This window comes from Brienomyrus brachyistius, chromosome 17 (assembly GCF_023856365.1).
Source record: "Brienomyrus brachyistius isolate T26 chromosome 17, BBRACH_0.4, whole genome shotgun sequence".
NCBI classification, from domain to species: domain Eukaryota; kingdom Metazoa; phylum Chordata; class Actinopteri; order Osteoglossiformes; family Mormyridae; genus Brienomyrus; species Brienomyrus brachyistius.
The window spans coordinates 14,683,447-14,705,941 of NC_064549.1; the positions used below are offsets into that span (position 1 = coordinate 14,683,447).

The window sequence follows — 22,495 nt, forward strand, 5'->3', positions numbered from 1 at the left end:
GCATCCCTTATGAAGAGCAGACCATTATAGCTGCATTGCAGAACATTGCTTAGGAGGTTGTGGTCCACATCTCAGGCCATTGGGTACCTTTGAATCCAACCTCATTTCAGGACTCAAGTATTTTAAACAGTTTCAGGAAATTCGCCCACAGATTGGTTAAAGAGGAAAAGAGTGGCAGTAACTCATTTAACTCCAGGGTCTTCTGAGCAATTCTGATGTTAATGTTTTTGTTTAAGTAATCCTGTTTGGGCCTTGGCAACAGCTGATTCATTTTCCCACGCCAATACGGCGATATGAATGCGAATATTAATTTCTTGATTATAAAACAGACAAGTGAATAGGGAACGATGGAGAGTAAATCTCAATGTGTGGGAAGCGAACTCCCTCAAAGCAGTGTTTCTTAATTCGGTCCTCGGGGGCCCCCAGTTGGTCCACGTTTTCGCTCCCTCCCAGCTCCACCAAAAACCTAGACTGTCCGGGGGTCCTTGTGGACCTGCTTGAGAAACACTACCTTAAAGATCTGATTGGTTCTCTGGGAGTCAATATACTCTAACTGCGACTCTAGAGCCTACAATCCCAGCTGTGACTGTAGGGGGCAACAGTGAGTAGGGCAGCAGATGATGGAAAGCATACAAAATCAATGTCCAATCTTAAGCATGCAGCACCGAAAGTGTGATACCCAAGCACTCATAGCCCTTGGCTGTCCTTCTTTTCCTCTTGGCTTGTCATCCCAGTCCCCCGATCGCATCTCATGGCTTTCTCGTAGGTGCTTGCGGAATCACTGAAAGACTTACACTAATCACACTATGTTTTTCCCACCTCTAACCCTGCATCGAGACCGGCCCCTGCATGCGTTGTCTGTGACTGCACCCTTCAGTTCAAGGAATGAACAATTAGATATTTGTCAGATCATGGGGAGTTCATGTGTGACAATGTGTGGTGTGGGAGGGTGAACGAGGGTCGATGTGCGACAGCCACTTGTCTGATGACAGTGGCAAGGGAGATGCAGATCAGGCATGGGCATCATGGTGGGGAGGAGATGTGACGCCTGACCTTTCCCTGCTAATAAATCAATAATCACCTCAGGTAATTAATCTTGATTAGCATAGTTATATAGCTAGCTGTAAGCAAACGACACCCCCATGACTTGGTTCGGCACCTTTCCAGATGGGTGTGGGGATGTTTTTATGAGAATTTTAGGGTTGGGGGAGCAATCGTTTCCTCATCTCATTCCCGTCACCCTTTGTAAATTTCATAAAAACACAGGACATTGCTGTGTACCTTCTTTGCATATTCGTTCATCATCATTTAATGGGGACTTTGAACACACGAGTCATTACATGAAGTGTAAATTAAATTCATAGAGGCAGAGTTATATGTTGAAATGTTTTTAAGTGTTCATGGACCAAATGAGACCACGCCCACGCTAGGAGTGACATCACATGAGGAGGGGCCTTTCCTGTTCGCATAATGAGTCTCCATTATGATAGACTGGCTCAACCCCATGAAACCCATAGTATGACCTGTAAAGGCGGAGCCAAAAAAACACAAACTCCATCCTAGAATAGGGGTAGCATAATGTGTGGAGTGCGGTCTGCCTGGGGTGGGGGTGTCTGGGTGGGGTACCGTCCTGGGGGCTGCCATGCCTCTCCCTCTAGCTCGCTCACGGAGCACGGTGGGCCCGACCTGCCTTGGCTGACCAAACAGCAGCTTTCCGCCAATCAATCCTCTTTTTTCTCCTACCTCTCCTCTCTTCCATCTCTACCTCCCAATGTATAGCTTTTATCTTCCCCAACACACTAAAAGACACAAACGTTCACACGCCCACACACAACACATGTCCGTCATTATGGGGAAAGTACAGTATACAACCTCAACAGTCCACACATATACACTGAATAATAAGACTGTCATTGTATTTTTGAGTTGATTTTATTATTATTATTATTAGTATTATTCTTTCTTCTGTTCTATCTTTCCTTTCCAATGATTTGCTGTCACCTTGTATACTTTTTGACCCTTTAAATTAGAAAATGAACTAAATAATAACAAAGGAGGAGTCAGTTGGATGCTGATGAATTTCACACCGCTAGATGAGCCTCCTCCAGCCACGCGACGTTAATCGCCGCCCGATGTTCTGACTCTGACTCTCGTCTTGCTGAGTCTCTGGGGTCTGTGCAGCCGCGGCCCACCCCGTCGATGTCCTTTGTTCCTGCACACCTTCTTGTTGGGTCGGTCGCTTTCTGGGAGCCAAATCTGGCTGTATTAGCATAGATAGAGATCAGTGATACCTGGGGTTTATTTCCATGGGGCGAGAGAGATGCAGATGATAAAAAGGCCTCTCTGTTTTTGTCTCCTGTGTCATAGAAAGTGCCCCCCCCGCCAGACATGCAGTGTTCATTAGTCTGTTCCCTGGCCGCTAGCCACACACAGCATAGCAAGTAGATTTTGGAGACAGGTTGTCTGCCAGCTTGGTTTTCAGTTTAGCAAATTCCTTTTGCTGATTTTACACCTTGACATTTCTAACAGACCTAAATCCCAACAATGGCACGTGAGTTTTTTGTCTGTGATAAATGTTGATATATTTGGCTGGACACAATTTTATCGCAAACATTTATGCGTTTATTACATTTATGTAGCATGCACGTTTGTACAAAGTGATGTATAACTCAGTATCAGGGAGCAGGGTGAGCCAGCATCCCTGTAACCATTGGGGTTTACTCAAGGGCCACGCGGTAGTACAGATCTCAGCAGGCTATGGGATTCGAACCAATGACCATCTGACCATGGGCATAGATCCGTAACCCACTGTAGAGTAACATATGTTTAATGTCTTTTTGCTTGCTTATGTGTTATTTCCTGCAGATAAGACCAAAAATGAGGGCAATTTATAGGGATTTTGCTGTTTGCTTACTTCACAAACTATTACTTCCTGCAGTAAAATGCTGAGCTTATGAAGCGACTATATTCAACCATTTAAATAAAGAGTTGAGTCCAAAGATTAGGAACCTTTATTATCCTGTAAAGGCGAGATATCTTGCACTGAACACCACCCCCAGCCAAAGGCAGTGCGGGACACCGAGGATGGGGCAGGTTAGGCCTTCTTGCACACACTGCCAAGCTAAGGATTTGCCACACATGCTGTAATGCCGTGGGTATCAATAAAGATGCAAAGGTTAGGGAAAATACATTATTTTAATTTGTTGCAGTTAAGTCTTATTTCAGTGCTTTTGCGCCTGTTTCTTAGTGTAGATGTATTTTAAGAAGGTATTATTTTGAATAGCATTTCTGTCCACAAGACCTTTTGCTCTTTCCAATTTAACATGTAATTTTGCGCAGATTTATTCCTTGTTTAGGATATTTTTATATTGTACAAGCAGCGGTCCACTTTGCTATGCCAGGGATTTGACCAGCAAAGGATGTGATCATTTTAGAGCAGTGCTAAATGTATACATATATTTATGTGTGTGTGTGACAAAACTCTGAGCAGAATCCAGTTTATAATTGTGTTTTCTGGGACTCATTAAAATACGGATTGAAAGAGTATTACAATTACAATTACATTTGATTAGCATTATAAGCAGAGTGTGTGTGACAGTATGCAGACGGCACATGGAGTGGCGTCCTTCAGGGACACGCTTTTGCTGGGATCGCCTCGGCTCTGCCGCGACATATGGAGGGTAAATAAAAAGCAGGTGGATCTGGAAATGTCTGCTACATGCTCTAGAAGGTGAGGATGTGCCACCGCTGAGAGTCTGTGGGGGTGGAGGGGGTGGGGTGTGTATCGCGGAGGGGTTGGCTGATCTGAAACGTCTCCCGGCAGAAGGGGGTGTTCGCTTCCTGCTCCGCTCCCCTAGTTCTGCAAGCGTCTGGCTCTGACATGATGGAGAAGCTGCAGCAGTATCTGGTCTTGACGAGGTGTGGCTCTCCTGTTTGTCTGAAAAAGCAAACCCACCTTCTATCTCAAGTGACGGCGAAGAAATCAGGTATTGTCCCAATACTCAGTGTATATAGGTAATTTGTATCAGTATTAGCAATATACAGTCAACATGTCCCAATATTAGCAGTATATAGATATTCTGTACCAATATTAGGAGTATATAGGTGTTTTTGTCCCAATAATAAGAGCATATTGGTATTTTTTTCCCATAGCAAGAGAGAGAGCAGCTGGTTTGACTAAAACAGAAAACTAGGTTGTAAATACAGTGGTTTTAAAAATGTAGCTATTGAATAAATTATCCATGCTCTTGTATTCTGTCCAGGGGTGTAGGTTGGGGGGCATTCAAGGTCATTTGGGCAAGTGTATTAGTGAGAATGACAATGATGTCCACTTCTGGCAAATGTCAATTTCATGTCTGTCACCTATCAGAAGGTGAGCCTTGTGATTTAAAAGCCTGAAACTTTGTCGGAATACTATGTAGAACCACAACCTTCCTTTTCCACATATTTATTTGTGAAATGAGAAATGAAGTTCAGCTTTACATCATCTTTGGTGGTGTGTGAAGGAATACATCACTTGCGTGTTAGCGGTTTTTCTCACCCACCAATCAGGATGTATGTCACAATCACGTTAACATCGAATGAGAGGATGGGTTGCATGGGGATTGTGCTTCAGGAGCTGAGGGTAGGATTCACGCTCTTATCTGGAAATTGGCACTATATATATATATGTTTTTTTCTGCATGCGATCGCAGGCCATGGTGATCAGTTAAGCCAGCAGAGGGGAAGGCATTATCATATGTGTAACAAGGTAGTTGGTTGGTGGGGAGATGCATCCTATTCATCACCTGCCAGAGCTTGGGCATTTGTCACCAGGCAATTAAGCGGCAATCAGTCACGGACACCGGGGCTGCTGGTTTCTCGTCACCCCTACCGCTCCGAAGGCTGCCGGGCCTGAACCGAGTTCTGGCTGATTATCTGTGTGGCTTTGCTACAGGCTGTACCGCAAGCCACTACCACACGTCCCAATTGGACAGATTGAAGAGTAAAATTCAGCTGATTGGCTGACTCCTTGCTCGGCGAGGCTCAGGTGGGCGAGGGTGGAGGTGGCGACGTCCTGCCAGGACTGGCCGGTGGAATGGAATAAGCCGGTGACAGATACAGCACCCCCCCACCCCACCCCAACACACCCCGCCCCCGGCCACCCTCAACACTCTCCCATGCTGCCCGCAACGCCCCCGGCTTGGCCTTCCATATGGCCTCTAAAGGAAGCCAGCACCTGAGTGGGGGGGGGGGGGTGACGGCGGGTGGGGGGGGGATAAGAACCGCAGCCTGGCGAAGGGCTCTAATATAAAGACAAGAGCCGGCTCCACTGAACAGAAGCTGCAGTCGCAGATGGGTCTCTCCAGTCCCTCAGCCCACATAGCTGGGTGCTCCGGAGGCTGAGAATCTGGGTTGCCTCTAAGCCCTGCGGGTGAAGCCTTTCAAAGGGCCCGTGTGAGTCAGAAGCCAAAAACGGCTAAGAACAGTAGCCTTTTAACCAGTGGGTGGTATGTAGCTGGGTGCCATCGGGTTCTCTGGCAACGGGAGGGCATAGGCTCACGTCAGATGGCTGGCAGATTTACCACGTGGCTGCTGTGCCCCTGAACAAGGCCCTTAACCCCAATTGCTCAGGGACACTGACCCAGGCAGTGGTGCATTAGCAGGGTCCCATCCTTCGGTGGGCATTTGCTTATACTGGGCGGGCACCAGTATTCCAGTGACCAGGGGGTTTTAGCTACAGTAAAAGCTGATCATTTAATTTTGCAGTTCTGATGATTGGCTACACTTGGCCTGGCTCTGTCAGGTGGGCAGACCCTCTGTCTGGTTGGCCACGGCCTCCTGCTCTCATTGTCTCCTCAAATTCCTTCTCTCTCACCCATTTATCCCCAAACTGTATGCCAGTGGTACCCATGGCCTTCAACCTCCATATCACCCCTGCTGTCCCCCCACCTCTCCCCTGGAAAAAAGCCTCCTGCTATTTTGTCCCTTGTGGATTCTCATGCGCTTCCCCCAGTTTGGTGTTCCCGAAGCCCCTGGGGGGACCCTGATGTGTCTGCCCACACAAAGGTGCACACCTGCCGGAGCATGTCTTCCATTTCCTGTTTGTTCCCTATGCTGTCCTGCTGGAGGTCCCTCCTTTGAAACGTCTCGGTATTTAGGTCACACAGGGAGCCCATATTCTGATATGGTGCGATTATCCCTCTTCAATATCCACATATCCAGCACACAGGGAGTGGGTTAGGTCTCTGTGGCCATGTTCGGAAGGTCGCCGGTTCTAATCCCGTGCTCAGCAGCGTCTCCACATTTCTGCACTAGTTGAATGGCAGATCCTATACTTCAACCCCAAGCTTTGCGTTCACCTCTGTGTGTATTTATGTCTTTTTAGAAAGAGAGCGAGATCGGATACGTCGGGAAAAAAAATACGTTCCGATGTCCCTCTAAAAATAAAGCTTCAGTTCGATTTTGGGTGAGTCTGGAGCTGCTCTCAGGAAGCACAAGGTGGGGGTGCACCAGTCTTGGGCAGAACACGTTCCTGCACACATGACAGGTCTGGAGGAGGAACCATGCCTGGAGAAATACTGTGCAAATACAGAATAAAGAACAAGGCAACTCCACACACAAAGAAGTGAGGAAGGGAGTTGAACCCACAACCTCAAGGCGCGATGCTATATTGAACCACTGTGTGGAACTACTATATAAAATCCCCGTTGGGGCGCATGATGTTGAATGAGACTAGTGTAGGCAGAAATCCGGCAGCAGATTATGTATCGATTGTCCCTCTGTGCTGATCCCTTGTCCGTGTTGCCGCCTGATGTGGTTCCTCACAGTCACATGTGAGCTGTTTGTCGCTCTCCTCCTCCCCATTGTCCTGCTCTCATTTCCATGTCCCATCAGGTCGCTCCTTATCTCTGTCCCTTGCACTGTAAAGAAAGCACTCTTCCCCCATTTCCTCCCCACCTCACGGGATGATCAAAGCTCCCATTTCTCGTTGTGCTGAGAGGTGTGGAGGCAGCGTTTGAACAGAGCAGGGGATCCACCGGAGGATCCGCATTCTGTGAGGCGGCTGTCGGATTTAGCCCCTTCTCCCGCATTTCATCTCCCGTGCTCCGGAAAGAGTGGGGAGAAGACAGCATGCCTGCGTGTGCCGTTACAGATAACCTGGGCAGCAAGATAAGGGTTTGAGTGTCATGGATGAGGACTGGACAGGAGTGCAGAAAACGGAATGGACAGGCCACGCGGGAAAGAAAGCATCCCCAGCGTCTGTCATATCAAAGATTATGTTTGCCGACCCTGCCGCAGAAATTCCTCAGTTGGACGGATGTGTATGATTTGATTCGGGCCAATATGCCGCCAGCCAGGAAGGAGGTAAACAGGCTTTGTCAGGGTACTGCTTTGTTTTGCTCTCTTTCTCGCTGTGTAGGGTTCGTGGCTGACGGTAAGCGGGTCGGCCAGCTGCGCCTTCCTCTTAGCCCTCTTCCGCCTTGCAGAGGATTTCAAGACAAATGCTGAACTGGGAGCAGCATGGTTGGAGCTGAAGAAATACAGATTTTCTTTTCTGATTCTTAGGACCAGTCCAATAGCTATCCACCTAAAATCTGCATTTGATGATGAAATATAACAGTGTTTCCCGATCCGGTCCTCGGGGACCTGCGGACAGTCCACGTTTTTGCTCCCTCTGAGCTCCCTGGCACACAGTCCATGTTTTTCCTGAGAGGGAGCAAAAACGTGGACTGACTGCAGGTCCCGAGGACCGGATCAGGAAACACTGCTCTATAGTAATACTGACAGTCTCACTAAAAAGTCATCCTTGCTCTCATTGAAGGTTGGACCCCCCCCCCCCCCCCCCAAGATCCCCATGATTAGGATTCAATCTGCATATTCCTCTTTCTCTAATATCCTTGGGCCCATTTGTGTAAAGTGGGGCATTAGGGTGGATCCCATTTGTACCCCCCCCCCTCCTTCATCAGGATCTCCCTGATTTCCTGGCTGGAGTTACTTCCTTGAGGTCTGTGTGTGGAATACTAACAAGGTATCTTAAATTGGGGGGAGGAGCTGGACTAGGAGGGAGTAAAGGGGCTGGAAGAAAAAGACAAGGATTTTTTTTTTTTTAGCAGGGGATGGGGGCCGATTTATTTCTGTCCTATTAATGAGCAAATCTGTCAAGTGAGAACATTCTTTGCAGCCATAGACATTGTAGGGCAGATTGTTCTAGTTCACGGCTGATTTCAGTCTGTTAATTCTACCCTCCGCTTGTCCTAAGGGGTCCCCATTGTTTGCTGGATATGTACGTTGAGAGCACAGCCACCGTCTCCCATCACTACATAATGCAGATTTACTGAACAAAGCAGGATTCATTAATGTCTAAATGCTTTGCAGGTAGTGCAGTAAGCCTGCCTTTCTACACCTTAATGTGTTTGAATTATTTCTGACTTGGTAATTTAGAAAGCTATTGTTTCCTTTCTATTAATACATTTGCTCAGTTAAATAATTGAAAATAATAAAATAATTGAAAATAATGGGTGTACTCGGATTGTTTGCTAATTGGAGGAGTCAACTGTCAGTCAAACGTGGCTCCGCCCACTGACACTTTCCATAGAACTGTCATAACTAATGTCCATGTTGGAAATGCAAACATTTTGTATCCAGATTGTATATGTAAGATGGGCACTGGTACATCTTTTTGCTAGCTGGGTTAACCAAGAATGTCAGTGCTGCTGCTTCCATTTTGCAGTTTCAGTCATGATTTTGAAGGGCTTTCAGGTGGAAAATAAAGAAAAACGGGTGATGGAGAAGAAAACTGCTATATTTGTTTTTGAATAGATGAGAATGACAGAGTTAGGAATAAAGCTGAGGACTGACTGCTGCCCAGTCATGCAGCCAACACAGACTGACATGTGCAGAGGATTCGACAAAAGTGCAATGCTGCAGTAATTTTCATTTTATTCTCCTTAACTTCAGACATGAAGAACAGGGTTCTAAGACCATTACTTCTTTCTGTTAGTTGTAAAATTGGAATTCGATTCACCATTTCAGAGTAGAAAAAATAGTGCATTAGAATTTGAGGTCTATCAAAAAGAGAATTCTAAAATATACTGCGCTTTAAAAATGATGGATTTTGTGCAATGACATGTTTTCTTTCTATTAAAATCCTATCTTGCTTGTATATGCCAGCACCCACTGCATTCCAGATATATTAAGCAAAAAATGGTTGTGATTAGGCTTCAAGAATGCCAGCTTGTTGGTCTAGGGCATGGGTTGGGAACCTGATCCATGGAAGGCCAGTCCGGGTTTTTGGGATGACTTCTCAATCTGACAGTATTAAAACAGTGGTTCTCAGCTCCAGTCCTGGGGACCCACTCTTACTGGCTGATTGAGAGGCCGTCCCTAAATACCTGTACCCACACTGGCCTTCTATGGGTCAGGTTCCCCACCCCTGGTCTCAGGGTATGATTATCACTAATGGTGTGAGGGGGCCTGGGTTCACATCCCTGCTGATCCCCTGTCTGTTTTGGTAGTAGAGGTTTTCCTGTAGCTCACCAAGTAGAGTATTATGCTAACAACCAAATTGTTATGTGTTCAACTCCCAGAGAGCATATGAAACTTGCAACCCTTCCCTCTGCTGTAAGCTGGTTTGAATCAAGGTGTCAGACAGAAGATTTGTTAGGGCTGAAGCCAGAATTTTGACAGTAATGGTGTTTCCTTGCCAGAACAGATGAAATACGATTGCCTAGGGGCACTAAAGGGGCAATGTGTCTGCAAATTCTTGTTAAAAGACTGCTATTTAAATGAGTTGTGATGTTCACGCCATCACCATTTCCCATGCTTAGTAATTAATTCCCTATCTAACCACCCCCCCCCCCCCCCCAAAAAAAAATAAATAAATAAATAAATATGGCATGGGGGTTCTTGGGGAACTAAAAATGGTTACCAGGTAGCAGGCCTGGAGACTAAGCAAGGAAGCTCAGGGCACAAGGCAGGGGAGCGTGCCTGACAGGGCGCCAGTCTGTTGTGTGGTCAGTGTTACGTTACTTGAGACACACTGGCAGTCAAATGGGTGGGGAATCAACAAATTCCCAGAGAGGACAGTGTACCAGGTGAAAACCCAGTAAAGGTTCATATATGGGAAAGAGGTGAATGGGTGCCGTTTGGCCATTGGTCAGGCAGTGAAGAGACCTGTAACATTGGTTGTTGTTTTTCATTACAAATCTCAACTGAGTCTCTGCTTACTGCCTTAGCACGGGAAAGTTTCCCGGGGTGATGGGTGATTAGCAGCGGTATTATCTGCCCTCCGTAGCTATTAACGGAAAGCTGAGGAAACAGGGGAAGGACAGTGTCTTTGCCTTTTCAAGTTGCGTTCCCTTCGATTGGCCGAAAGAGTCACATCTGTCATGAAGGCCCGTCTTTTGCGTGGGGCTACGGGTGGACGGTTACCCTAAATACACAGGGTGGGCTGACGCGGATGATTCAGCGCCTGGGAGATTAGCCTCTGCCTCACCGAAGGATCTGACCCTGGGGTCTCGGGGATCCATTGAGTTGTCGGTGTCAATCTGAGCAGCTAATGTGTCGGGTAGAATTAATTGCACTTCTTTGTGCGCCTGCCGTGACACTGACCACTTACCCCTGCCCCCCACCCCAAGCTCAGAGACATGTAGGAGTATTTAAGATTGACGCTGGAGTGCAGCTTAATGCGTAGCTGTGGCACTGTGATTTGACACAGGGTGTTGGAAAGGAGACACAGCACTTATCTATACTGATTATACAGCTAAAGGCATCGTCGCTGGATTTCCTCAGACTGCCTGAAGTCCCAAACACCTTGTTAGCGTACATTGGGAAAATACATTGGAATTACTATGGGATACATGGAAGGCACTTCACAGAAAAGTAATAGCTACTAGATGAAAATGAGTACTATGAATTTCAACTGAGTACTGTGTATTTCAACTGAGTACTATGAATTTCAACTGAGTACTGTGTATTTCAACTGAGTACTGTGTATTTCAACTGAGTACTATGAATTTCAACTGAGTACTGTGTATTTCAATTGAGTACTGTGTATTTCAACTGAGTACTGTGTATTTCAACTGAGTACTGTGTATTTCAACTGAGTACTATGAATTTCAACTGAGTACTGTGTATTTCAACTGAGTACTGTGTATTTGTACTTGTGCATTCCTATGTGCTGTTTTTTTTCTTTTTCTTTCTTTTTCTTTTAGCTTGTATGGTTTTTATTGAGACTTCCACAGGGTGATCCAAAGAAATCTCATTGTACTTCTACAGTGACACTAAAGGTATCTTGTATCTTGTGTCAACAGTATCTCTATGATTCCTTATTTATACATTTAACACCATTACTGCTATTTTACTGTAGAAAAAAGGTCAACTTGTCGGCTTATGTGAAGGTAACTATTTACAGTTATTAATGTTGTAATGAAGGATAATGACATTTCGGGCACTTTCAGGTGAATTTGGGCACAGCATACGAGATGTGTTTCGCTTTGAATGAATGCCTGGTAAAATGCGAAAGCGCCCTTATAATTATCGTTAAACACATAACAATAAAGCCTCTGGAGAAGTGGGAATATTGCCTCACACACACAGGTGAACTCATAAAGCTGTTCACAGCTGTGACTGACCCTCTCCGCAAATATCACTCCCCTTTTGCTGAAATACGGAAAACCGTTTGTCAGTCTGTCCCAAAGCTGATGTTACAAGATCTCAAATGCATTGAATCACTGTTGTGGTAGAGCTGCCTGTTTGCTATGAGCTGCTTTTGTTTCTCATGTGGCTTTGTGGGTAGTGGGGGGCATTGTGGGTAATGAGTGCCATTATGGGTAATGGGGGCATTATGGATAGTGGATGGCATTGTGGGTAATATGTGGCATTATAGCTAGTGAGTGGTATTGTGGGTAGTAGATGGCATTATGGGTAGTGGGGGTATTGTGGGTAGTGGGTGGCCTTATGGGTAGTGAATGTCGGTTCTCCCCTGCAGAGTTTGGGCCTCTGCATGTGTACAGTTTGCACGTCCTCCCTGTGTTTATCTGGGTTTTCTCCAGCTGCTTAGTTTGCTCCCACAGATGTTCGGTGATCTGGTGTTGAAATTGCCCTTCATATGTATTGATCCCCATGCATCCTGGGAGAGGATCCAGCTTCAGCACAAGCCTGCATTCGATGAGCAGTCCTGCAAAACTGGATGGATGGATGTTATTGCCTGCCCTCCTGTCGTTCCCCCGGCTGACAGGGCATTAACTGGCCCGCAGGGGATCAGCCGAGCACCTCATTGCCAGTGGGCACGCTATGGCAATAATCTCCTACTATGGCTTTTTTCAGGAATCCCATTAGGGGAGTAAACGGAGATAAAGCATTATATAAACAAGGCCAGCGTGCCAGGTCCAGCCCCACACCCAAGGTGGCGGATGGAAATCGGAGCATCCGGGACCAACCGGCATGTCAGGGGCTGGCTCTGGAGCCAAATCCGGCCGTGCGGCTACGCTGGGTTCAGGATGTGCCTTCATAGGTCGACTCAAATACATAAGCGCTCCCCTTGGTACATATTAAAATCAAATATGTTTGGAAGTTTGGAAACTATCCCTTTCCACTTGAAAAGCCTGTTTGATAAGCTGTAGGAGTCTAGTAGGAATGGAGATGGAATTTTAACTCGCTGCGTTTTAAGCGCGTTGATCCTGTATGTATGGCTCAGACGCACCAGTCTGTCAGAGCCAGTGTTCCGAAGTGGATTTCTCTATCCGCCGCTCCGCTGCTTTCTGAGCCTGCCGGCTGAGATTGCTGGGAGACGGCTGTGAAAAATCATGCCAGGAACGTAGCTTACCCGCCCTTTCCTCTCAAGCTGTTACACACACACATACTCTGCAGGGGGATTAGGAGCACAGGGAACATCGCTCCCCTTTGCACAGCCCTTCCTGTGAGAAGCTCACGTGAATGACCCAGAATCCACCTCTCTCTCTGCCCCCCCCCCCCCTCCCCATGGCCTGCCAAGCCCCCCCGCTTTGGTGACATGGTGTGCAGAGGGAGGATAACGCCCTCATCACCCCCGATACCCTTCATAGATTTCTTCACCAGTCACTTGAGGTTTGACCAGCCTCCCTCCTCTCCCACCATTAAAAGGGGGGGGGGTCCTTCATCCTTCCCACACCAACCATTGTTCCCTCACTCCCTCCCTCCCTCTCTCTCTCTCTTACTCATTGCTAAAACAGGTTCATTCTCCATTCCCCCCCCCCCCCCCTCACGCCAAGCCCCCCAGGTCTTTCTTAAGAAATAAATTTAAATCTCTTTATTAAGGCCATCGAAAGAAAACCTCTGAATTTTCTGCATTCCTGTCGATAAAGGGGCAGGGTAGGAAGGTGGGGGGGGGGGGGGGGGGGGGGGGCAGGCACTGGGAGACCAAAATCCTTGCTCTGGGGAAGCGTTAGCCCTTTAAAGGAATTTCAGCATTAGATTCAATGGCCAAAAGCTACGTCGGAATGGATCCTAAGGGAGGCAATAGGGAAATAGCCAGGGAGCCTCTATTTAGGGATTTACTGGCTCTCACTACTCTCACTGACATCTATCTGCATGCGGATGGCTGTCACCCATCCTCAATGGTCACCATAGCAACTTTAAAAATATATATCTGAGATTAGACTCACACACACACAAAACACAAGGAAAAATCAACAAACTACCACAGCCTTCAGCTTACTTTGCATCCTTTGCAAACTTGTCTTTATCCCTTACAGCAGGTGAGATAATTATTCTCAGCTTGGACGTTGCAGTGAGTTTCACTATCATGGGAAGATGCTCAGTTCTGCTCTAGACTGTAGAAATTTTGCAGATGTCCTCCTCATATAGTTCATTTACTGCTTATCCCAGTAACTCGAGGTCTATTTGTCATGATTTTAATTGCAGAGGAAGGTGCAAAGAATATAAAGATTAAGCTGTTTACAGCCCCCCGACAAAGCCCTGCAGGTTTTGTAACTTTCAAAAAGACTTTATTGAAATTGAAGGTATTTTTCCTGGAGGAGCAGAGCCTGTAATTATACAGATTAAGAGGCTTCTGGTCTGTGGGCATGAAATCAACACAGACCTCAAAACCGTTTAGTGTGTTTACAGTCCTGCAATAAGAAGTAAGGGAAACATTAAGATGCCTGTGATGTTACAACCAGAGTGTTTCTTTGTGCCCGATCTTACTGAAATGGATGCATTCCAGTTGAGTTGAGAGGGAGCAAAAATGTGGACTGTCTGGGGGACCCTGAGGACCAAGTCGAGAAACACTGTTTTAGAGAATCTGTCATGCTTAATATGAGCACAGAGCCCTGGGGATCGTGACCCTGCATTTCAGCTTTTTCCATGTGAAGTCATCACACAGCACAGGCCACACAAATACCAGGGACTTACGAGAGACGTTTTTATGCTGTCAGTCAGAGGACGTGGAATAAGAGGAGCTCACAAAATGTTTGTTTCATGTTCATGTTTCAGGTTTGTAATTATACCTTTGTGTGGACTCTCCATTCATTTCTATGGGTAACCTCTAATCCCAAAATGATGACCTCAACCTCTATCCAGCCCTGACCTTAACCATAAGTAACCAAACAAAATATGAGACTTTTGGAATTTGTACTTTTTTGATTGCATTCGCAGATTTTTGTGGGGACCTGAAAAATGTAACCGGCATCAAAAAAAGGCTTTTATTATATTATATTTTGAGGGACATTTGGTCCTCAAACTGCTACATAAACCTAATCCACAGACACAGACACACACACACACACACACACAGAAACACACACACCCCAACTTCACTGTAAAGTAATGCAAGTCATTAACTGCCCACTTCCTGTTTCCATTTCCAGAATGTTCTCCCATTGCTTCCATTCCTCTTTCTCTCAGTGGCTCAGGCTGGAATCAAGACAGAAGAGGTCTGACATAATTAAGCCCTCGGGGTAGACAGCAGACCAAAGAAATGAAACGCCTGAATAAAATGTGCAAGACCACCTCAGTTCAGACACTGTAACCATATTGCCACTATTGTCTGTTTTTTTCCGTGCGAGCGTCATGTTTGAGAAACTGGGGGGTCTTAGGAGAGAGAAAGGCAGCCCCTCCCCCAATGTCACCTTCAGAGTGTGTGAATTTGGGTGTGTCCACATTTCCTGCTTCATTCTGAGGGGAAATTAAATCTAATTACACACCTCTTTAACTAACAGCATTACTTGGCAAATGAAAATGAAAATTCCTGCTTTTTGTTTAATATTCAGTGAGAAAGCATAACAGTAACAGCACACTGTCAGAAAAGGGTACAGTCACCCCCAAGGCATAAACAACATGACTGTATCCCCAGTGTTCCTCAGAGTCCATTTCTGTACCATAAAAGGTATATTTACCCACAGCTAGGGTATAATTGGCAGACCCTTGAGGGTACAGCCCCAGTGACAAGTAATTGTACCTTCAAACTTGCAAATTGGTACTTTTTTCTCACAGTGTTTCCTTCATTGGAACCATCAGATTCCATAGCCCCAAGGTCCGCTTTCACTGTAGGTCCTTCAGGGAATCACTACAGCATAGAATCTGAGCTTTCCATTCATATTCCTAGCATACACCGCTATGCTATCAGCTCTGAAAGGGCAAGAAGTGGGTCTGCTTTGTGCAAATACACATACCTGCCAACTGCTTATCCAGTGCAGGGCCGAGGAGATCCCTGAACCTTTCTCAGGATGTACGGAGGCATCCTGGACGTGGTGCAGGTCCATGCATGCACACAATGGGTAATTTAAAGATACAGATTCACCTAAAGTGCATGTTTTAGGACAACTGGAGGAAACTGGGCCGTGTGGGATTCAAATCGACAACCTCCTGTGTATGAGATGACAGGTGTCCTCCTGTGACACTTGAACCATGACATCTGTGATTGAAGGAACCCAATCCATCTGGCTGAGGTCCCCAAAGACACACCGTTTTATCATTTAATTGAAAGGCTGCATGAATAAGGAAGCTGTTAGTGGGAATTCTGGGAATTCAGGCCCAGGGTGGAGAGAGGCAGATACAGTACACTGTCCTGGAGTATGTTCCCAAAAGCTGTAAATTCTAATACAGTGGTGAGCTCAGTGGTATTCAGTGTAATTACAGTTACAGTTATTATAGCACCAGAGTGCTTTTCATAAGTGGGCCATTGTTAAATGAAACATTTTAATATCTTCCTTACTGCTGTAACACATTGCACAGCCCTGCAAAACCAGTGGTTTTAATTTGCAGTGGATGGTGTCCTGCAGGACTCAGATAAACGCCAAAGTTTAGTTTAATGCTGCGGAAGCGGAATGTTTTTTCAATTCAGTTCAATTTTATTTGTATTAGCGCATTTTCACAACATTACATTGTCTCAAAGCGGCTTACAGCATCTCCGGCCAATGCCTCCAATAAGCAAGCCAGAGGCGACAATGGCAAGGAAAAGCTCCCTAGAAGGAAGAAACCTTGGGAGGGACCAGACGCAAAGGGGAAGCCCATCCTCCAGGGGGCGGCAGAGGAAGTCAAATGAGCAAGATAGTGACACCCAATGCACACTGTCCCAATGTTAACATTTGAGTTTCAAAGTGGGGGATGTACTGCTTCTGACTGCAGGATGAACAGTGGTACTGCAGCAGGGCATACAGGAGAGACCTCACAGGCAGAAGGGCGAGCAGGCCGGAAAGATGCCACAGGTAGTGGAGAGATCTTAATATACCACAAAGAGAAAGTTTTCTTGATGATAGACAAAGCTCAAAGTAGCCTTCGTCTTTAGGAGAATATTCATGAAATGCTAAATTGAGGGATAGGATAACAAGATGTATCACAGGTGAGAGTGCACAGTCGTTCTGCCTCCTCTCAGTAATCACAGATGATATTAAATCTCTGTCTCCCTGAGTAGTGCCCTCTGCCTCTCATTCTCCATGCTCTCTCTCCCTGAGAAACCCTTCAGGAGGTGCTTGAAAAATGCCTATGATATTATTAATGGCAGACGGTCATCTGCCGGTAGAATGATTGAGTGTTGGTGCATAGCTGTAGATTTACACAGCTGAATGAAGTGATATCTGGCCACATTGTTTAGTTCTATGGTGGCACTGAGGCTCAGTGGGTAGCCGCGTAGCCTCACGTCTCTTGTGGTTGGGATCCCACCCCTGGTTGGGTATGTGTGGGGTTATGGTTAGGCCTGTGGGGGTTTCTCCCACAGTCTAAAGAGATAAAGTGAGGTGAACTGGAGTCTCCAGATGATGTGTATGTGCTCTGTGCCTCCTGGGATTGGCTCCTTGTACTGGACAAGCGGTTATAAGATGATGGTCAGGTGATTCTTTTCTATCCTGAATTGATTGACTGGTTGATTGGAAATGTTATATGAAATGTGTGGGAAGCACATATAACTCACACCTCCCGACGCTGTCCTTGGCGTGTGCAGGCTTGCTGATCGGATCTGGATGCGCCCTCTACCCCCTGGGATGGGACAGTGAGGAAGTCAAGCAGACCTGCAGCAACAGCTCCAACCAGTTTCAGCTGGGTAAGTCTCTCATCCGCCTGCGCATAAATGTCTGCGCAGTCGCATGCACGACAGCCCAAACAGTCGTGGCCCAAAAGCCACGCAGACTTCTGACCATCCACACACATCTAAGATGAATCGGGAAAGAGATTGTAGAGAAGCAGAGACCTATTCACGTCACTGTCAGCTGCTTGTGGCGTCCCACCCCCGACCCCCCCACTCCCTGTTCGCGAAGCCTGCGCAGGCGAGAACCTGGGTGTCGGCTCCCAGCCGTGATCCAAGCTGTTCCCCCGATACCACCCACCCTGCTGAGAAAAACCTCCCAAAATCATTGCTACACCCTTGGCTGTAAATTTCAGAAACAGAATCAGGTATATTGGCCAGTTATGTTTGTCTCCAACTGTCACTGGCTCTCATACATACAGTCAATATATAAAGAGACAATGCTCACATGCAGTCTGGCTGATATATGTAGTATGCATGTGTGGTTGATTAATGTCCAAAATGTGCTGGAGTCCATGTCAGTGCAAGGTTTGTCTTTGATCTACCTCATTAACAACATACAAGTATTTGATAGGAGTGTCGTTATTGCAGTATTCTGGGGAGTACTTCTTGTTCTTATCCGGAAGAAAAAAATGTGATCATAATATTTTGAAATGTCTTACGTCCAAATTTAGCTGCATTGAGAGCTGAAGAAATGAAAATAGTCTGATTTTGTATTTCATGGGATATTCCTTTTAATGTACATCAGATATGAAGATGAAATGAAACACAAGTGAAAGGGAATAGGGAACAACATTGTCCATTACCCACAGCGTCGCTCCGGCAACTTCTGCAGAAGCTCGACATAAGAAGGCTGTACATTTTTTTATTCCCGTTTTAATTTCCACTAATTCAAAGTCCACAAATGCCGAGGGTCCTAAACTGACAATTGGCCAAATGCTGCGGAGCAATTAAATGAGCTTCAGAGTCGGAGATTATAAGTAAAACTGACGGCAGGTGGTAAAATTACATGGCACCAAGTTTTGGGATCCATTGTGGGTTAATTGAATTCCCTCTTTAAAAAAAAAAAAAATTATTATTTAGAAAAAAGAAATGGCTTAACTGTATGGCTTAACTGTATGACCTAACTGTATGACCTAACTGTATGCCCTAACTGTATGGCCTAACTGTATGGCTTAACTGTCTGGCTTAACTGTCTGGCTTAACTGTCTGGCTCTGCAAATCAACTGGGTAACTACACGTTTGATATCCTGATGCTTTTGACCTATCAAAATGAGATCAGAAATACTTCTGACAGTTTTGGCCTATGGTGATTAGTGAAATACATATCTTATTTTAAAATTCTTTCATTTAACATGTTATCCTCATTTTGCTTAAAAGATTTAGCTTATTTTTTGCCCTGTGTAAGTTTTAATGCAAATCCAGCAACCGTAACATATAAAATGGTCCCAAATCTTCTTGAAATTAATTTCTATCAATTTAACAATCACAGATACTAGACGGGTCTGGGGGGAAACTTGCCATCTCTTAATTTTTATCTATATTTTGCTCATTAGTTGCATTTCTTTTAACAGTTGAAACTAAAATAAAGTTCTTTCAACCACCCATGGATTCCTATAAGCTTAGGATTTTCAGAGCAAACACGGGAAGCATGCAGTGTGTTCAGTAGGCACACACTTACTACAATAAGAGGCGCATCGTGGCATAGGGACAGTAACGACATGTCTTTGGGCCTATGAAATGCAGGGAGAAAATGTAAGCTCACGAAACACTAAGGCAGGGCAGGATTCAAAGCCCCAACCCTGGGGGCCTGAGGCAGCAGTGCTGGCTGTCTGAGGCACCATGTCATCACCATGATGGAACAAAAGACATCTAAATAATACCAGGATACATTCAAGCCACCCAGTCTCCATTGCATTCCATGTATGTTTGTTTCTGTAGGGTCCTGTGAGATCGGCTGGGCTTTCTACTGCAGTGCAGGGGGCGCTGCACTCGCCGTTCTGGTGTGTATGTGGCTGGCCTGTTTCGCCGGGAAGAGACAGAAGCACTACCCCTACTGAGCCTGCGGTTGACAGGGTGGGACACTTAGAACCACATTTCCCAGCATTCCTCAAGGCTGGTCACCTGACGCATCACAAGAGACCCAACACCTTGGTCGTAATACCATTGCAGGGACTGTTTTTATATATCTCATATTAGCGTGTATATTTGTACATTTATACAACAAAAGCCTGTACCAATATAGAAAAACAAATCTATATCTAGTTCACATTAAAGCAGTTTGGTTTCACGTAAGCGGTCACTTATTTGTAATGTATGTATTATGATTCTGACTAATGGAGTTCAGTCCTGATTTTTAAGAACATATTTCATTGCATATTTGATGCAAACATTTGAAGTATTCATGGACTGATTATTATTTATGTTTTTATACTTTAAGCTTATACAAACACACAGGAAACTTACACTAACCAAACTGGTAAAATTGGGTTTACAATTGATTTAAATGTAAACAATTTATCAATGTTCCTAAAAGTATGTTATTAAATGTATATTTATAAAACCTTGCTACTTATAACCCCCCTTTTCATTTCCTCAGGAGGTCATGTTGCCCTTTTTCCATTAAAGTCACTGTTTTACAGTCCATGCCTTGATTTCAAAAGAAATGTAAAAAAAAAAAAAAAAAAAAAATCACCTTATTTGGCCTTGTTTGTTTTACTTCCACCTTGTCCTACCTTGTCCCCACAGTGAAAAAACAACACTGTTAATTTGTATTTTTATGGCAGTCTTTGCAACCTGTGTTCCCCAGGGAACTGTGACATAAATATAATTCATAAATGTTACAATTAAAATAAAAAAAACTATTCACATTTCCAAGAATATTACGCTCGAGTGATTATGGTTATATATCAATAATCATTATACAGTTCCCATCAGGGGTAATTACTCTGGCTCTGTTATTCAGAACTCCATTCCCTGTTCTTCATTCATACGCAGATGGACATATATATAGGCATGACCTTCAGCGTTGTACTTCCTTTGAATCCTGCTACGAAAGATTTCTCAGCATACTTCATGGCTGGCTGATAAGCCTTAGATGTGCACTGAAGTTTTCTCCAGTGAATACACGTGTTGCTCGGAAGAATTCTGTTAAAGATTCGATGCAATGGGGATTACTGGCCTCAAATTTGACAATTCGTTCTTAAACCTGTTTCCATCTAATGCACATCATCTTTAAGTTCTGAAATAACGATAGTCAATTATGACTTTGCCAGCTTCTTCCCCGCTGTTTTGCCGAAGATCCCATTCGCTTATATCTCTGAATATTGAATGTTTAATGTGCTCGTTTTGTGATGGTTATCGTACATGTATATTGTGTAATATTACTATGATTTTTTTACATAATGAATGCTTTTATTTGATCATATGTGTAAATAAATTGCTTTTGTGAATGCGGTGTGTTCATTCAAGTGTAAAAAGCACTACGAAAGTGTGACGAAGAACTTTGTTTAGCTTATTTCTCGGTGGGTTATTTCTGCTACGTCTCGGTACTGCGACTCAGGAGGGAGCGTGAAAATAAACTATGCTGAAAGCCGCGATTTTCTGATTTATATGCAATATTAATCCCGAGAGTCATTTATATTCACGAATAATGGGTCTGACGCCGCAGCTGCCCTAGTTATCGCATCCGCGGGTGAAGCCCTGAATCACAGAGACAGATGCTGAAACCCCATCAATTCCAAGCGATTTACAGCGAGGCTGTGTCACAACCCGACATCCTGAACAATATTGGGCCAGAAACACGCCGTTCGATTAAATGCAGCCCAAATGCACATGAAACAATAAGATAATGACTTGAAAAGTCCTGTTTGTGTCTCACGAAGCTGTTTGACTACGTTCACGTGGTCAATTGTTATGAATACAATTCCATCTGCTTCTTGAAGACCAAAAATAAGTTATCGGTGACTATTTGTCAGTTGATGTAACTATGTAATGAAACAGTCCATGTCAAAGTGTCTTTTTCAAGGGAACAAACTGAACTGCACATGGCTCAATAAAGACCCTTGTTTGTATTAAAGACCCTCCTGATTGCCCCTTTCCCCTTGGGTACAGGGCTCAGTGCCCCCACAGGAGACCTCACTCAGCACTCTGGTGGGGGGGGGGGGTCAGCTGTCCTCTTCTCTCTCTCTCTCTCTCTCTCTCTCTATTTATTTGTCTCTCTCTCTCTCTCTCTCTCTCTCTCTCTCTCTCTGTCTCATCTCCACTGATGACTGATACCACTTGCCACTGTAACAAAGCATCAAACAAACGTCTGATCATCGCGTGCTGACACATTGGGGCCGAGCGAAACAGCTATGTACTCTGTGTTCCAAGACTGGTGGGCAAGCTAACGTCTTCAAATAGAGCAAATGAGTTTCTTGTAAATATCAGCTAGTAATCTCACAGAGTATTAATTCAAGATATTTTGCATACACTGAGCGGAGAGGTGAAAGACAACAGGCAGAGTAAACCAAAACAGGAACACAATGAAACCATAACAAGTACAAGGAAACAATTACAAAAAAAGGTGACAAACCTCAGGCCAGCCTTGAACACACAAGCAGAGTGGTGTCAGCTTTTGAGCTGCTCACTCAACCCATGAACTATGCAGCAGCCACAGGAGCAAGGAAACACATTAGGGACTAGGGCTACAAGATAGAGGGAACAGGATGGCCAGTGACACCTGCTAGACATACAGGGAAAAATAAATAGGACAGGCCAGATGAGCACCGACACTGACAAACAGGTCTTTTAATGACCTTCTGGATGCTTACCTAAACTCCTGGAACCCCAAAGAGGCTTGAAGGCGTCACTTACTCTAAAGTTCCCATAAGTACACAGAAAACACAGCAGCAAGGAGTCGTGTCTCCATCGCTACGGAGCATCAACGCAAGCTTCAGATAACAAATCCTAGGTAGCTCTGGTGGTTCAAACAGCATTTAAATTAGGTCAACTGGACAGATTTTCTTTTGTAGT

At 45.1% G+C, this 22,495-nt stretch overlaps 1 protein-coding gene across 1 annotated transcript in view; it reads left to right on the plus strand.

Moving 5' to 3' along the window:
• LOC125712352 (LHFPL tetraspan subfamily member 6 protein-like) overlaps positions 1-21,005 on the plus strand; it is a 36,536-nt gene extending 15,531 nt beyond the window's left edge. The window contains exons 3-4 of the mRNA XM_048982297.1: positions 17,399-17,497; positions 19,421-21,005. Coding sequence (XP_048838254.1) covers positions 17,399-17,497; positions 19,421-19,539 — 218 coding nt within the window. The 3' untranslated portion in view covers positions 19,540-21,005. The remainder of the gene's footprint in view (positions 1-17,398; positions 17,498-19,420) is intronic.
• Positions 21,006-22,495: the final 1,490 nt, after the last annotated feature.